The 17049-nt window shown below is 61.4% G+C and overlaps 1 protein-coding gene across 1 annotated transcript; it reads right to left on the bottom strand.

Annotated features, from left to right (window-relative positions):
- Positions 1-368: 368 nt before the first annotated feature.
- On the bottom strand, positions 369-16825 carry LOC134137620 (zinc finger protein 721-like). Its single transcript, XM_062570836.1, has 7 exons — positions 15320-16825; positions 12843-12951; positions 11965-12078; positions 8960-11699; positions 3069-3408; positions 1483-2318; positions 369-576 (listed from the first exon to the last, which is right to left on the bottom strand). The coding sequence occupies exons 1-7, from the start codon at positions 15341-15343 to the stop codon at positions 570-572; spliced, it is 4170 nt and encodes a 1389-aa protein (XP_062426820.1). The 5' UTR covers positions 15344-16825; the 3' UTR covers positions 369-569.
- Positions 16826-17049: the final 224 nt, after the last annotated feature.

The raw sequence follows: 17049 nt of genomic DNA, 5'->3' as shown, positions 1-17049 counted from the left end.
TCAGCTGAAGCTCCCCGGGTCCCCGCGGGGGGACGAGGGGCCCCGGCACTGCGCGGCGTCCCGGGGCCGAGCCGCCGCAGGGCGATCTCCGGCGGCGCGGGCGATGCCTTCGCCGGGGCGGCCGCGCCGGGTCTCCGTCCGGAGCGGAGCCTCCCCTGCCGGCGGGGCGCCCGGCGCGACGCTGCCCTGCCGCCCCCGCGACGCCCGCCCGCCGGCTCGCCGCCGCGCGCTCCGGGAACTTACCTCCGCCGGGGGCCGCGGAGCCCCCTCCCCGCAGCGCCGCCGCCGCCGCCCTGGCTCGCCGCGGTCCCTGCGCCGGGCCGGAGCTGCCGCTGCTTCGGAAGGGTCTCTACTCTGAGGCTTTGGGGTTTGTTTTATTTTTTATTTTGCGCGATTTCCGTGCCGCTTCGGGCTCTCTGCAGGCATCGGACGAGACCCCGCTCGCTCTCCCGGGCGCTGCTCTCCCCAGCGGGGCCGAGGGCCGGTGCCACGCGGCGGCGGAGCCCCTTCCCTGAAAAACGCCTCCGCGTCCCTCGCGAGGTCCAGCTTCTCCCGCACGCTCACGGCCGTCATTCCCTGAGCGAACGAGCAGAGGGGGAGATTAACCCGCGCGCGGGTCAGGGCACGCATCCCTCCCCGGGACCGTCCTCGCCCGGCCACAAACCCCAGGAGGCCACCGGTGCCCTAAGGGGGACGGGGACGAGGGGGGCGATGGCCGGGGGCCCCGCAGACCCCTCCCGGGGCTGCTCGGGGCGGGCGGGTGGCCGGGCCGAGGGCTGCGGCAGAGCCACGCCGGGGCGAGCGCCAGCCGGGCCGCGGTGCTCCCACGCCAAGACAGGGCGAAGGAATTCCTCCTCGGGGAACAACTCGGTCTCCAGGGGCAGCGCGTTGCTCGTGATCCTCCTGAAGCCCTCATGGGCAACAGGCATCCCACAGGGACAAAAATCAGGCCATCAAGGTCTAATCCACGCGGCTGGGAGGGCGCTGGAGGTGCTCCGTGCCGCGCAGGATCGGCCAGGTGACGGTCAGCAGAGAAACCCCAGCAGAAGACCGACCCAGGGGAAGGGGGTGAGGAATGGGGCAGGAGGCCGGGGGATTTCCCGGACAGAGACGGGACTGATTTCACCCCGTCACGCTGGGGATGTCTGCGTGCGCGGCAGGGCTGAGCTGTACGCCCGCAGAGACGCGCCCCAGGCTTTCCGCGCTGCTCCGACGGGGCCGTCACGTGCCTCCGTATCCTGGAGGAATGACTCAAGACCTGAAATCCCCCCCTCCCCCCTCCCGAACTAAATTTCCGATGGCAGGAGACAAGAGCGAGCAGGGGAGCCCAGCGGTGCCCCGGTGCCTAGAGAGGGGCTGCAGGGAGCGGGACCCGAGGGCAAGCACCCGGAGCGGGCGTCCCCCGCGCAGGGCAGGGCAGGGCAGGAGACCCCAGGAGGTCCGCGCGGCGGGCCCGGCTCCCGCGGGGCGCGCAGGGCTCACGTGAGGGCCTTCTCTGCCCCGTGGGTCCTCTGGTGCGTGGTGAGGTTGACCTTCTGCGCGAAGCTCTTGCCGCACTGGGCGCAGGTGAAGGGGGTCTCGCCCGTGTGCGTGCGCTGGTGGATCTTCAGCGAGCCCTTCTGGCTGAAGGTCTTCCCGCAGCGAGGGCAGGCGAAGGGCCGCTCTCCCGTGTGGGTCCGCTGGTGCGTGGCCAGGCTGCTCTTGCAGCTGAAGCCCTTGCCACACTCGGCGCAGGCGAAGGGGCTGCCCGCCGCCCCGAGGCCGCGGCTCTCCTCATGCGCCTCCGGCCGCGGCGACCGGCTGCAGGCGGGGGCGGCGGCGGCGCGGGGCCGGTCCTCGGCGTGGGTGCGCTGGTGGTTGAGGAGGAAGCGCTGCTCCCGGAAGCACTTCCCGCACTGCCCGCAGGAGAAGGGCTTCTCGCCGCTGTGGATGCGCTGGTGGGTCAGCAGGTTCTGCTTGAGGCTGAAGCTCTTCTGGCAGACGCCGCACTGGTAGGGGCGCTCGCCGGTGTGGATGCGCTGGTGGATGATGAGGTTGTGCTTGAGGCTGAAGCCCTTGCCGCACTCGGCGCAGATGAAGGCGCGCTCGCCGGCGTGGTGCTTCTGGTGCCGGGTGAGGCTGGGCTGCTGGCCGAAGCATTCCCCGCACAGGATGCACTTGAACTCCTTCTCCGCCTCCTCCTCCGCCTGGCTGTGGATCACCAGCACCTTCTCCTCCCCGAAGCTCTCCTCGCCGCCGGGGAAGGCGAAGGGGTTCTCACCCGCGGGCGACGCCAGGTCGGTCATGGGCGCACCGTCCGGCTCACGGCACCCGCGTTCCTGGGGGGCACAGACAGAGGCGGCTCGAGCCCGGGTGCCCCGCAGGAACCGGCCGCGCCGGGGCTGGCCTGCGGCCCGCTGCGGGCGAGCGAGCGACCAAAAGCAGGACGGCGCCTGCCGCAGCCGCGGAGGAGACGTGCACACGCGCCGGGTGCCGGCCCAGGGCCCCCCGGCCGCAGCCCCCGCCGGTGCCGGGGGCGCCCACGGAGCCGCACCGCCCCCTTCGCCGCCGGGCAGGGCCCGGGGCTGAGGCTGCTCGCGGCCACCGCAGCGGGGCCCCCCGGCGACCCCCGGCTCTTTCGCGAGGGAGGGTCGGGCCCGGGGTGGGGGGTGGGGGGGAGACGCCCCGGGAGCCCCCGCCGCCGCCGCCGCCTCCGCCGCGGGCAGCGCCGGGCCGGAGCCGGGATGCGCCGCATTGCGCCTCGCCGCCGCACCACCCCCGGCGCCGCGCCGCGCCGCGCCGGGCCGAGCCGGGCCGAGCCGAGCCGGGCCAAGCCGCCTTCCGCAGAGCCGAGCCGGGCCGAGTCGAGCCGAGCCGCCTCTCGCAGAGCCGGGCCGGGCCGGGCCGCCTCCCGCAGAGCCGCCCCTACCTGCACAGACGCGACGCATCCCCGACGCGGCTCCCGCTTGTGACCGCGGCGCTTCCTGCTGCCGGGAGGGGCCGCGGCCGCCGCCGGCACCGACCTGCCCGGAGCCGCCCCCCGCCCCGGAGCCGCCCCCGGCTCCCCCCGCCCCCTCGCCACCACCCACCCCGCGCTCGCCCGCCGGGAGCCTCCTGGCCGCCCGCTCCGGTCCCGGCTCTTTGTAGCCCCGTGGCTCCTCCTGCCCGGCTGACGCACAGCCACGAGCCGCCTGTTCCTTCCCTCCGCGCCTGCCCGAGCTTGTCCCTCCTGCCCGGCCCTGCCCGCCCGCCCCGGCCTCCCGCCCGCCGGCCCCGAAGGGGGACGAGGTCCCTGCGAGGGGACAAGGTTTGCAGCCCGGGCAAAGGGCGCCCGGCCCGGGCAGGCGGCGAGGAACGGCCCCCGCGCGCGGCGCAGCCCGCCGAGCCCCACGCGCGGCTGCGGTCTCGCTGCGTGCGCCGGCGCCGCGGCTGCAGCCCGAGGCGCGACAACGTCGCGCGCGGCGTGGGGGAGCGCGGGGTGGGGGCGGAGGCGCAGAAAACAAAGGGTTTTCATAGCGCAACCTGAGCCGGAGCCGAAAACAAAGGGTTTTGCCGGGGTCGGTGCGGGCTGCTGGGAGCTGTAGTCCTCCCGGAGCGCCGCGGCGGCCGGCTGCTCCGCCGGCAGATCCAGCGCTTGCTCCCGCGGCGGGGGCCGGGGGCCCGGCCCGACACCCGCGCCGCCCCCGCAGCCGGGATCACCTCGGCTCCGGCGCTGGCAAACCCGTGAGCCACGAGGTGCTGACTCACTGCAGCCCGAGTGGGAGGAACAACGTCTCGCAGGCCCGGAACGACTCCGCCGGCTCGTGCGCACGCGGAGGGCGGCGCGGACCCCGGGCAGAGCGGGGGCTCCGCGACGCCTTCCCCGGCGCACCGGCCCTGCCGCCCGCTCCGGCACCCGCCCGCCACGGGGACGCCTCGCCGGGGCAGCCGCGGCGCCGAGGGGGCATGTGCGGGCTCCCGCCACCCGCCCGGCGGGCAGAGGGTGCTCCCGGAGCCAGCCCAGGGCAGAGCCGGCTCGCAGAGGCAGCCGGGGGCACGCGCCATGTTGTGGCGTGTGGGGACGGTGGCGGGGTGGGAGGGACCCCACACGCAGAGTAAAGCCCTTGCCAGCTCATCCGCGAGCGGTGGAGATCTCCACGCCATAACCGGAGTGTTGCGCGGCCGCAGTAGCCTGCACCCTAAGTGCTGAAAGCACGCCGGAGAGATGCAGCAGGGTCAAAGGAAGGAGCCCTGCGAAGCCCCCCAGACCCCTCACCCTGCTGCCCCAGAGCCTCCCCCTGCCCCCGTTCTCCAGGCACTGCTGGATGAGGCTGCTGGGAAGCCGCAAGAGGCACCAGCCGCTCTTGGGAGCAGGGCGGCACGTCGGTCGGGACACCCGTCTGCCGACATTGCTGCCGCTGCATCAGAGCCAGCGTGGCGACGGCCCCATCAGCACCTCTGTTCCGTAGCGCCTGCGAAAGCTGCTGCTGGCTTCCGCAGCCACGGCCCGGGGCCGGCGCGGTGGGACGCACGGCTCAGGGCAAGTCCTTTCCCGCCAGCGCCTGCCCTGGGCTGCTCTGCTGCAGTGGGCAGGGACACGGGCGCAGCCGCTAACGGCGGCCACGGAGCAAGGCGGGATGTTTGCCCCTTCCCAACGGGACGGCAGGACGCTTTCCCGAGGGAAGGCCGTGCCGTGCCGGCCGGCTGCCTCTCCGGCGCTCTGGGAGCCCGGCGCCTGCGGGCTGCTGCGCGTCCGCGCTGCTCCTCGCGGAGGCGGCGAGCGGCAGGGCTGCGCCGGCCGAGCGGGACACAGAGCTGCCCCGGCCCCGGGCGTCAGCTCTGCTGCGGGTCGCGGGGGCCCCAGCGCGGCAGGTCCCCCAGTGCCGCTCCAGCGCCGTCCCCGCCGAGGGGCTCACTGCACCGTGCCCATGTGCCCGCGGGGATGCACGGAGCACCCAGTGCTGTCCCCGCCGAGGGGCTCGCTGCACCGTGCCCATGTGCCCGCGGGGATGCACGGAGCACCCAGTGCTGTCCCCGCCGAGGGGCTCGCTGCACCGTGCCCATGTGCCCGCGGGGATGCACGGAGCACCCAGTGCTGTCCCCGCCGAGGGGCTCGCTGCACCGTGCCCATGTGCCCGCGGGGATGCACGGAGCACCCAGTGCTGTCCCCGCCGAGGGGCTCGCTGCACCGTGCCCATGTGCCCGCGGGGATGCACGGAGCACCCAGTGCTGTCCCCGCCGAGGGGCTCGCTGCACCGTGGTCTGGCGCTGCAGCACGGGTGAGACGGGCGCTCGGCCCCGCGCCGCAGCGCCGACAGCCGTGCATTCTTCGTGTTTTCCTGCAGGCTCTTCCCTCTGAGCGGGCTCCCGGCGTCGCTGGGCGCATCCCGCCTCCGGCAGAAAGGAACAAAGAGCTCTTTTTCTGGACCAGCCATTTTATCACTACCCCTTTCCCTCACCGGCAGCCACCTCCCGTTCCTCCAGCTCCACACGCCTACGGCCCAGCAGCTCCCGCGCTCGGCCCCTCACGGCCCCCGGCTCTGCCCACGGGCAGCTCCTGGCGCTGCGTTTCCAGAAGCCGCGTGGCTGCAGGACGCTGCGGCTGGGGCGACCGAGCTCTGTCGGGCAGCGGGTGGGGACGCTGCCCTCGCCGTGCCGCCCGGGGCGGCGGGAAGGCCGTTTCCCTCGTGGACACGCGCGCCCTCGCGACGCTCGAGCGGGCTGCGCGGAGCGGAAGCGCTGCCCGTGTCTGCGATGGGGCAGCGTCCGCCGCAGAGCACCGCGGGGCCCCGCTCGGCTCCCGCGCCGTCCGCGAGGTGCGCGGCGGGCCGGCCGGCACGGGGAGATGCGCGGGGTAGGGGCCTGCACCGATCTAAAAACCTGCAGAAATTACCGGACTGGAGGTTTGCTGTTTACGCCCAAGCTTGTCCGACGGGTGAAACCCAGCCAACGGAGGAAAGCAGCAGCACTCAGCGGGAAGCAGAGAGCCGCCGCGGCCCAGGCAACGGGAACAGCTCTCCTGGCTCCACGAGCCCGGGTTACCCACCAGTTCTGCCGACAGTCCGGCACATTTTCCCTTTTGCTGTTAGAGGTTTTTGCTAAGAGATGCAAAAAGTCAGGACTGCTTCTGCAAGCAGCTTTGCAGTAGCACAACTATAAATTAAACTGCAACAAAACAGGACAAGCAAAGCGCACGGGCGCTGAAGGAGCCACGCGGCAGCTTTCCTCCTCCCAGCGCGCGCTCGCGCGGGGCCAGGAGCCGGGAGCTTCGGGCTGGGTTTGGGGAACGATGCTGGTGAGGCCCGAGGGGGCGGCTGTTGGGCTTCAGCACTGGCGGGATTTGCCCGGCCCGACTTGAACCCAGACGATGCTCCTCCGTGCCGGGGGGCAGGGGGCACCCGCGGTCCCCCCAGCCCTTGCCTGCCAGGGCGGCGGAGCCGGCGGGCACCCAGGAGACCTCTGCCGTGGCCAAGGCCATGGAGGAAGCCGCCAGCGCAGGGAGCCTGCCCTCTCCTGCCGTGGGGCCGGGTGGCGCCGTGGGGCCAAGCCGCGGCACGCATGGCCCCTGGGTCAGCCGGGGAAGGAGGCACACGGCCCAGGGAAGCGGTTCCAGCCTGGGAGGCCAGGAATAGTTGGAGACCAAGCCAGAAACGTGTTCACCTGAGCCTAAGCTCAGGCCTGGATTTAATCTGAAGGGCTTCCCTGCTGGGCAGACCCCACCAACGCTTCCCAGGAAAGAGGAGCCAAGAACCTGCTGTGAGAAAGCTTTTATTTTAAATAACCTCAAAAAATAGAATTGCAAGGACCTGAAATGTTGCTGGAGTGTGACGCTGGGCAGAGGGGAGGAGGGCAGCGCACCCGCCCCAGGGAGCGAGCCCGGGGCGCGCGGCAGGCCGGGCGGGGAGCGGGCGCAGGGCCGGCGTGCACCCGCCCCGCTGCTGGACCACACTAACGCTCTCGGATGCCAGGAACCCACCAGGCAGCTCCCCCCACGCTCGTTCGGGCCATGCCCGCCCCGGCTGCAGCCCGAGCCGCGGCCAGCAGCGACCCGGCACGGCCGCCTCCTGCCGCGGGCCGCGGCCAGCCCGAGCCCCCCGGAGCTCTGTGGGCCCTTGATCAGCCCCCAGCCCCTCGCTCTGAGGGGCCGCGCGGCCTGCAGCACCCCCTCCCTGCAGTGGGGCTGGGAGAGGCACCCCAAAAAGCTATGGAGCGGCCACACGCACCGAGCGCCCCAGAGCCCTCGCGCAAGAGCCCATCAACGGCGCCCTGCGTATTTTCACATGAAGGCCTTTGCCAAACTGTTGCAGCCACGGGGCTTTTGCAGCCTAGCAAAGCGAGATATGGTTCTTACTGCCATAGCTAGGGCTGAGAACTATGCAGTTCATTACATGCTAGAGGGAGGAACAATAGAAAGATGGTTTCTTTCTGATGCAGCAGGCAAGATTCATTTCCTCTTTTATGTAAAATGCACTTCAAAGCAAAAACAGCTTTCAGGCAAAAGAGTTCTCCTTTCTCAAGCACGGCCGGCCACTGCCGACCCTTCCGCCACCTGCCTGGCAAAGCGGCTCCCTCCTTTCGCATCCAGGAGCGTCGGCTCTGTCGCTGCCGTGAGCGAACCAGCGATGCCAGGGAAGCCCGAGCAAACAACCTCCGTCTCACACAGCACCCTACCTTCTGCTGCTGCGGGGAGCCCCTGAGGCTCAGGGGCACTCAACACCGATGAAAAAACAGGCAGACACCACCACAAGCTACCGGAAAGGCTCTGGCAGACTACAGACACTACCTCTTCCCCCGGCATTTCTGGGTTATCTATGTAGAAGTTAATAATTGAGTATCAGAAAGAGGTGCTAGTCAGAAAGATTATCCAAAGAGCAAGTAGAGAAGCACAAGCTACATTCCCCTTTCCCCACCCCCCAATATTCACCCTGAATCATCTCCTCCAGGGACAGAGGAGATGCTTATCATGGTCCATTTTGGAATGAGAGCTGTGGCTAAGTCAGTCGTGACCACCTGCGACTAGATATTTTTGAGCCGTTTTCCCCACCACCTGTCCTTTCCCAGCTTTTCTCCGCTCCACCCCCTGGGAAAGCCACAGGCTGGATCTTGCTCTGCTGTCTGGGGGACATCAGCAGAGGTTCACCTCTAAGGCAAGAAGGGATCCAGCAACTTTCCCCAGCACTTCTTGCTTTCTTCAGCTCACTCATGTTCAGTGAAGCTGTTCTTCCTCTGCCCACAACTGGCAGCAGGTGTCAGCTCTCCACCCCCGAAACATCCCGTGGAAAGACATCCAGTCCGTAAGATAAGGATGGAGGGTTCTGTCAGAAGCTCTTGACCCACAGGGGCCCTTCATTGCCCCGCAGTTGTCACTGGGTCTGCACACCACAGGACTGTGCTTGGGCATCATCCAGCTGCACCTGGACCCAGGAACTTGCAGACGCGCTTCTGCGTGGCCTGCTGCATGACAGAAATTATTCTTAAATCAATACACAGGATCCCAAGCTCTTCCCCCAACTCCTTATGGTCAGGATCTTCACATGCAGCAGCCAGTAGAAGCAAACACTGCAGATCCACAGTCCTATTATCGTTTCCTGCTTCTCAGCTCCATCCTCTTTATAAATTTGACATATTTAGAAGATGGAAAGCTCACACTGTGCATCAGGGTCCATCAACCGCTTCATGACCGATACTTTCATTGCATCCAATACTCACCCGTAGGGTACTCTGCTCTGAAAAGCATGCTGTTACTGGTCCCTTGAACCACCACAGTCCTCCGAGTCCCTACCACTGCCATGTCCTGGGAGGCAGCATAAGTTCTGACTTGCAGCTTTCCCTACACGAGGCCCGTACAGCCTCTGCACTGTCCTCATTTGGTTAGCAATTTGGCTTCTGGTTTGAGCCACTGCCCTATTTAGGTTTGGTGTCTTTAGTGCAAGAGCAGTAAGGTCTAGTCCCTTGCTCAGAGATAGGATTATGGCAGTTTGTTCAGGTGTGCACACATTACAAGCAGCTTGGGCACGGAGAGGTTTTCTCTTCGCCATGTGCTCTCTCAGGCACTCTCAGGACTCTCTTATCCTCAAAGCTTCTGCTACAGCCGCCGTACTTGCACCAGATCTCCGCTCTGCAGTCGTGCTGGGGTTTCAGAAGCAGCTGCCGCTGGCTCATGCAGTCAGTACAGCAGCACTGTGGCTGCAGATTTGGCTTCTCACTCAAGCTTTCCCCACCCTCTGCGCACTTACAGGGGCACTGCCCAGCGGGTCCCTCCTGCGGATGGTGAGAGCCAGACACTAGGTGATGATCTTCCTGCATCAGTTGCAGAAGGATGTCTGCTGCCCCGGACGGGCTATCTGGTCTGTTTGGGGGCTGCACTCCCGGCCGAAGCTCTTCCCGAGCCAGTGATCCGTGAGCAGCTCCCCTGGAACAGGGGGACAGGAGCATGTTGGGAGGTTCAGATCCCTTCCCCAGGGGAGCGCTGGCATCTGGCTCCTCCTGATGCGCCGGGCAGGTTCCCTCGCAGCAAGAGGGTGGCATGGCCCCCGCGTGCGTCCGGCGGTGACGGAGGAGATGGGCCTTCTGGCTGAAGCCCTTCCCACACTCGGCACAGCGGAACGGCCTCTCCCCTGTGTGGGTCCTCTGGTGAACAGCGAGGTTCACTTTTTGCCGGAAGCGCTTCCCACACTCTGCGCAGGCGTGCGGCCGCTCCCCAGCGTGGCCCTGACGGTGAAGCTGCAGATCTCCATGCTCCTCAAAGGTTTCTCCACAGAGAGAGCAGGGATATGGGCTCCCAGGGTGAGCTTGCATGTTGGGTGTCTGCCCCGAGACTGGCTCGCTTGGGGACCGCTCCACAGCATGCACTCGCTGGTGGACTCTCAGGGAGAGCTTGCTCTTGAAGCGCTTGGGGCATTCCAGACACGTGAAGGGCTGTCTCCCACTGTGGGTCTTTTGGTGGGCGATAAGGTTGGGCTTCTGGGCAAAGCGCTTGCCGCACTGGGTGCAGGCAAAGGGCCGCTCTCCTGTGTGTGTGCGGTAGTGCGTCACCAGGTTCCCCTTCTGGTTGAATCGTCGTCCACACACGCCACAGGTGAAGGGGCGCTCCCCGGTGTGGATGCGCTGGTGAGTCACCAAGTTGGTTTTCAGGCTGAATCTCTTCCCACAGACGTCACATCGGTAGGGCCCTCTGCCCCTGTGGTTTTGCCGGTGCTTCACCAAGCGCTCGTACTGAACAAAGCTTCTCCCGCACTCCGGACACACCCAGGCTCTCCCTTCCACCTGCTTCTCAGGTGGGGCTTTGGGGGACAGCTCATCACCAGAGCTTTTCTCATGGTCAGGGCACTGATAGGGCTTTTGCCCTACATGACTCTTCTGATGGGCCACAAGGGACAACCACAAGCCAAAGCTGTTGCCGCACTGGTTACAGATGAAGGGCTTCTCTGCCCCAGGGGCAGGCGGAGCAGGGGGTGGTCCATCTCCAAGGACAGGCTGCACCCCCAAGTGCCCCAGGAGATGCTGACCGTGGCTGAAGCTGGTCGCACACCCACTGGGAGCCTCCACTGCAGGACTGTGCTGCTGCCTTAGGAGAGTCACCTTCTGGCAAAACCCTTCCCCACACTGCACACAAGGGAAAGACGGCTCCCCCAGCGAGGGCTGCTGATGCGGCAGGAGCTGCTCCTTTGGGGGAAAGCTTTTCTCCGTACACGAGTACAGCTCTTGGTTTTCGGGGATCTTCTGAACAGGCAGCGGTGGCATAGGATTGAACGGGGTCTCTTGTTCCGGGCCTCCTGGCTGGTGCAGCGTGGGCGCAGTCCCATAAGGCAAGGCTGTAGCCGGACTCCGACCGGGGCATCTCCGCTGGCGTGGAGCATGAGTTTTCTGGTGTGCTTTCAGAGACACTTTGTCCTTGAAGCATTTCTGGCACTGTCCGCAAGGGTAGGGGCGGACGTCCGTGTGGGTGCTCTGGTGTGTCACCAGGTTGGTTTTCTGGGTGAACCGTTTGCCACACTGGGTGCAGGCGAAGGGGCGCTCCCCCGTATGCACGCGGTAGTGTGTCACCAGGTTGGTCTTTTGGTTGAAGCTCCTCCCACAGAGAAAGCAGGTAAAGGGGCGCTCCCCAGTGTGGATTCTCCGGTGGGTGATGAGGTTGGGTTTCTGCCGGAAGCTCTTCCCGCACTCAGGGCACACAAAGGGGGTGTCTTCCTGGTAACTTCTCTGCTGGGTTCGGAGCTTCGGCTTGGTGGACGTGCCGTCCTCCTGGTCACCCCCTGCTAGTGCCTTCTCCCCAGCAGCATGTATCCGCTGGTGGGCGAGGAGGTTGGCCTTCTGACTGAAGCTCTTGCCACACTGCGTGCATGGGAAGGGGCGTTCCCCCGTATGAACACGTCGATGGGTCAGGAGGTTGGGCCTCTGGCTGAAGCTCTTCCCACAGTCCCCACACCTGTAGGGTTTCTCTCCAGTGTGAATCCTCTCATGTGTGATGAGGCTCTGCTTCTGGCGGAAGCCCTTCCCGCACTGGGCACACCTGAAGGGGCCAGCCCCGAGCTGGGGTACCCAGCAGGCAACCCTGGCAGAGACCTGGCTGAGGCCAACTGCACCATCTCTCTCCATGCCCACCCGGTCAGCTGCACGCTGCCCACTGTGAAACCAGCGGCTGGAACTGCTTGTGGCTGTGGGATACAGCTCCAGGGAGCCAGCAGTGCACCCAGGCTTCTCCTCCTGCTGCTCAACTTTATTTGTTCGACCAGGCTCAACTGGATTTCAAAAAGAGTCAAGACATTAATTTGAGTCTTTTGCTGCAGTATATAACACCCTAAACAACCAGGGAGATCAAAGCCCTTCCCAGAGCCCACTGCACCCTTGACTGCTCAGAGCAGCACAGGCAGCCAGCAGTAACAATTCAAAATTGCAATTAACTGGCTGCAAACACCTTGTCTCTACATTCAAGATGAACATTCCCTGTCAAGGCCAATATCCAACCACTCACACATCCTCTGTGAAGACGTCTGAAGCTCCTACCTGCACAAGGGCTCACGAGGATCTTGCTCTCCTCCTGCATTTGCTGGCCTTCAGTGTACGGCTCCTCCGACTGTTTAATACCGAACAAACCACCGGGCTTGAAAAATCTGTAGCCTGGTTGAAGGGATAAGAGCTGGTCACCATGAACTGTCACACTGCAAAACATGCATTTGGCATATACATCATTACGCTGGAGATGCCTGTGTTAATTCACAAATAAGCTAAAATTAACTAAGCCTCCGGGCATTGCTTTCATCTATTTTAAGCTTCTGCTGCCTGAAGTGTAATTAAAGATAAAAGGAAATACAAGCATCAGACTCCCTCCTCCCGGCAATGTATACTCAAGGGAAAGGTGAGGAAAGAACACCATTCCTTGGAAAACAATTTTCATTCCAAAGTCTTTCACAGGCTCACCTAAGTATCTTTACATCCCATATGGCACTATTCACGATAGTATTTCAAAGTCTACCACAAAAATGTACTAATTACAACTTGAATACCTCAAATTTATGGAAAGTCTTAGTCATTACCAGAGAAACACTGCTACCAGGGCAACTGCAGCAGAGGCTGGCTGAATGACCAGCCTCAAGCTCCAGGCTGGGGGTTTTCCTCCCAGCTGTGCCACACTCACCCACACCTACATACATTCTGTGCTTCACCCTCTACTTCCCCACCACCCTGCCCCCGGCCTCAGTGAAGAGGCGGTGGCTGTTGGCAGCAATCAGTGTGAATCGGTGCTAACACAGGACTGACTGTACTCCACAGAATACAAAAATGTATCATAAAAATCTGTCTCAAGTGAGTGAAGCATTTGAGCTTATATCTGTTTGCCTTGCATGCTGACACCCCGTCTGTTGCTTGCTGTTCACGGTAGTCACCTGTGCAGGGATCTGATGGGATTTCTACGCCAACAGAATCCAGCTCATGTCCAGTTCTTGGCACCTCGTTCAATCTGGGATAAGGGAGCAGGTTCAGGATGTGGGCAGGCTGGTCCAAGAAAAAAAAGACTCATTTTAACAGGTGGTCGGTTGCTAACAAAGGTTGAACACGCTCAGTATCTCACCAGCTCAGACCTAGCTGCATCGCTAGTCAGGGGCATAAACAGATAGCTACGGCCAAAGACAAGACCTTAGGAGATGGAACTGGACATCAGTTTTGCTGGTGGGAACAATCTCCATAGCCCACATTTTCACACACCCAGCCAGCAATCACATCAGGTTAGCAGTAGTGATTCATCTGTGGTAACCCCTCTGAGTGGGGCAGGAGACTGTAGGAGACACTCGCTAGCTAGGTAGATCTGAACAGGTGAAGCAGGACCGACAGGCTCTGTAGCACATCTCCAGTTCACTGACTCCTCCTGTCCCTCCTCTGGTGGGTGCAACCGACTCTGTTCTGCAGAGTACGCGGTGACCACAGCTAAGGCCAGGCTCTGCATGGCAAGCTGGGCTATCAGCAATCATTCCCTGAGCAGCCTGCTGGCCGGGCCAGCTTTCACCACCCGGCTCTTAAAGTTGAAAGGCAACAGGATTTTTTTCCCACCATCCTGCCAAGCAACACACACTGGAAAGACTGCGCCTGCCATCCAGGATGCTCTGTCCTCAGTTGCCTGCGGCAGCCAAAAAACAGCCTTCTCCTGTGCTGGGAAAGGTGTAAATACACAGGCTAGATTCTGACGGCACCTGCGGCATCCCTGGACACCACTGAAGGTCCTTGCTCATGCAGTTTTGGAGAGCACCAGTTAAATTAACAGTGTCATCACCCTGGAAGCCCTGGAGCAAAAGCATTTTCTTGCACATATTGGAAGTGCCAGTTCTGCTTTGGGGAACAGATTCCTGCAAATGGATTTGAAGGAGAATGTAGTGGCCTTTCAAATCAGCACCTCTGTCATTCACAAACCATTATCAAGGAGGTCTGCCCCAGAGGCAGACTTGTGGTGTACAGGTATGACCAACCCACACCCAGACCCTCAGCATGCACTCCCACCCCCTTGAACCATTGCTTCTACAGCCCTGCACACGTTTCAAGAGCTAATGAGCTTCTTGCTCAACAGGATCACCAGCAAGTTGTTCTCCTTCATCACGCCCCAGCAAGGCTCCTACCATTTCACTAACTCCATCTGCTCTTCTGGGGAGAAACAAAACCTAACACCCTTAAACATCACCAGCATTTGCAACGAGCAGGAGCCCTGGCCCAGCATCACTCACACCAGATACGCAGCAGCACAACCAGGAGAAAGCCCAGGCCTTTTCCCTTGCAAAAGGTTAGGAAAAGCTGGGGTTTTCTTTTTCTTTTTTTTTTTTTTTCCTTTTTCTTTTTTGGGTGGTGAAGGACAGAGAGAGGCTGTTTTTGTCTGGGTAGCCCCCCTGGCACAAGAGCCAGGCAGTTGGAATAGCAAAGCTGTGTATAACATTGGGCCTGAAGACACAACTGTTCCTAAGTCCCTGCACTCAACGTGCTAAAACACAACTCTAATTTCTTCGGAAAACGAGCTAGGGAAGGGACATACCTGAGTACAGACAGAGAACTTGCTGTCTAAACAGTCAGGCAGACAGGTGGGAAGTTAGAGCAGAGGACTAGGAAGGTATCACAAGGGTACTGTGCGGTATTTCCAACCCTGCCACTGACTTGCTTCCGCACAGGCAAGCTGCTATTCCTTTGTGCTTCGGTTTCCTCATCAGCAACAGCATCCCCAGACAGAAATCCTCACGTGGAGCCCGCTAAGGCCAGGAGCCACATGCCTACCACCCTCTTTCTAACGAGATCACTAGTTTCTCCAGTGGATCTCCTGCCTGGGTTACCTGATGGGTATGATCACAGAGCAGTTTCCCAATCCAGCCAGGATCAGTACCAAAGGAGGAAACCTCTGTAACAAGCCCTGGGAAGCTTGACATCATGTCCTCCTATCTTCCCTCCCTAAAATTCCTCTCTCCCTCCCTCAAAACTCCTCTTTAGCTTGGCAGGAGCACAAAGAAAACAGATGGCACAAGACACCAAAGTTCTGATTATTGTAACAACTTTAGGAAGTGGCAATTTAAAAGAAAAAAAAAACTTGCACAGTATTAGTGCAGCATCCTTGGATAACGATACTTCTAAACAACAAGTAAAGGAGAACACCACCAGAAGAGTTTCCATCCCCCCCCCAAGAAAGTGCCAAAAGGCCACCCACCACAAAAACATCAAGGCACAGAAGAAATCAAAGGTTCCTCCCAGCCACCCCAGAGTGTACTTCTCTATTCTTTGACAGAGAAAAACAGGGAAAAATTTGCAGAGAGAGGTCACCCCTCAACACTGCCTCTCCTGTCTGCGGACACAGGCAAGAGAGCAAGCAGCTGACAATTCCTCCCCCCGGCCATACCTGGGGAGCACCCCCTGCAGACATTTTTCCAGTCTTGTGAAGGAAGAGGACATCAGTCCTCAGGAGAGCACAGGGCGGTTGTTGTCTTTTCCCTTCACCTTCCACCACAGGCACACATTCAGATCTTCCTCAACTTCCTTCCAAATGGCTGCTGCAGGTCCCTGCGTTGACTGAGAGGAGAGTTAGTAAGTGGGGGAAACAGCGAGGTATGCGCAGGAGTGAAGCAAGCAGAGAAAAGCTGGGAGAGATCAGCTGCTTCGGGAGAGACTTCACTGATGTTTGTATCCCTCCTCCTTCCAGCTATTTTAAGAGAAAAAAAATAAAACAGAGCTAACCCCAGGGTCTGGCCTGAATTCAGAGCCTCTGTTTACAGCAAAGCTTCCCTGGGGCCAGCGCACAGAGCACTACTGGGATTTGTAGTCCGCACCGGGGAGGCCTGTTACCGCATGCAGCGCGCAGCCTAAGGCTGCAGGGGTAGGGGAGGGAGCCAGGAAACTACAGCTCCCAGGAGCGGGGGATGCAGCGGGGAAAGAGCCTCTCCCTCCCGAGAGCGAGAGCGGGGCGAATGGCAAAGGCACGGCCCCAGCGCAACTTGGCTAGATGGGTCCTGCACAGCAGCACGGCGGGGCGGGGGACGGCACTGCCGAGCCAGGCTCCGCTCTGCCTCCCTCCGCAGAATTTATTTTCATGAATAGCCTGAGCAGTGAGATATACCCAGCAGGCATGCAGCAATCAATTTGGCTCAGTCTTACAGTGTGGTTTTGGTTTTAATGAGTCTTCCTGACCTCACAGAATGGAGAAAAATAGCTAGGAACACCTCATTTGCCTTTTCTTAAAGGTGGCTATTTTGTTATCTCCTCTCTCAATGGCCTGAGCAGGATACAATATTCTAAGGGGAAAATGTATATAGTTAAAAGCAATTGTAAGACCCCTCCTTCACTCACATGCACGAATCCTACATCATGTTTTAAAAAAGCCAGGGTTTGCATGTGTCCAACTTTGATCTGGCACGTGAAGCCTGATTCAAAAGCAATTGCACTTTGCAGGGGATAATTAGACAGACTGACACCACGGACATCACTAGAATCTCATATCACCTACAAAAAAAAAATCGCATTTCCAACACACTCTAACATCAAAGGCAGCCGACAGCAACGGCGGCGTGCGCTACAGGCCCGTCCCCTCGGACGGCATCGCAGCGTGTTGTGTGCTCCAGCGGAGATGAGGCCTGCCTCGCGCTGCAAGCGTGCTGCTGCTCCTCCAGAGCGAGTAATAACAAAAACTCTCTCCTATGCTTTCTGCTCAATATTTTCTATATTTTGTTATCTTCAGCTGCTGCAAACTGTTCTTCCTCAAAGAGAAATACTCAAACAAGGCTTATGCCTCAAGGACACTGTTCAGAAAAAAAAATCAGAATCATCATGAAATTTTGTATGAAAATAGTGCAACATGAGCTAAAAAAATAAAGCAGGTTCTGTGAGAGCAATTAAAAGCCCTGGGAAGAAGTCCTGCCAGACCTGTTAGACTTGATCGAGGCAGCTTTCCCTTCTGTCACGTGTCATTCACTCAGGTGTGCCAGGCTACAGTTTCTGCAGGGACCTCCCTCCCACTCCTAGGGCTGACCAGGAGGCTTCCATGAACACCCGAGCCTATTTAGCAAAACCATTTCTGGATTTCCACTGCTGAGGGCATCTGCAGCTCGGAAAACATGCCATGCGAAAATCAATTTA

This window comes from Rhea pennata, chromosome 2, assembly GCF_028389875.1.
Source record: "Rhea pennata isolate bPtePen1 chromosome 2, bPtePen1.pri, whole genome shotgun sequence".
Lineage (NCBI taxonomy): Eukaryota > Metazoa > Chordata > Aves > Rheiformes > Rheidae > Rhea > Rhea pennata.
Note: the sequence above shows the minus strand (reverse complement) of the source record. Positions and strands in the feature narration are given on the sequence as shown.

Bases quoted from the DNA above. Each gene is read 5' to 3' on its own strand.
- LOC134137620 (XM_062570836.1), bottom strand. From the start codon at position 15,343: ATGTCTGCAGGGGGTGCTCCCCAG. The intron at 12,952-15,319 runs GTATGGCCGGGG...TTCTTGGACCAG, and splicing joins CTGCAGGGGGTGCTCCCCAG to CCTGCCCACATCCTGAACCT. The intron at 11,700-11,964 runs GTAGGAGCTTCA...TTTGAAATCCAG, and splicing joins CCTCGTGAGCCCTTGTGCAG to TTGAGCCTGGTCGAACAAAT.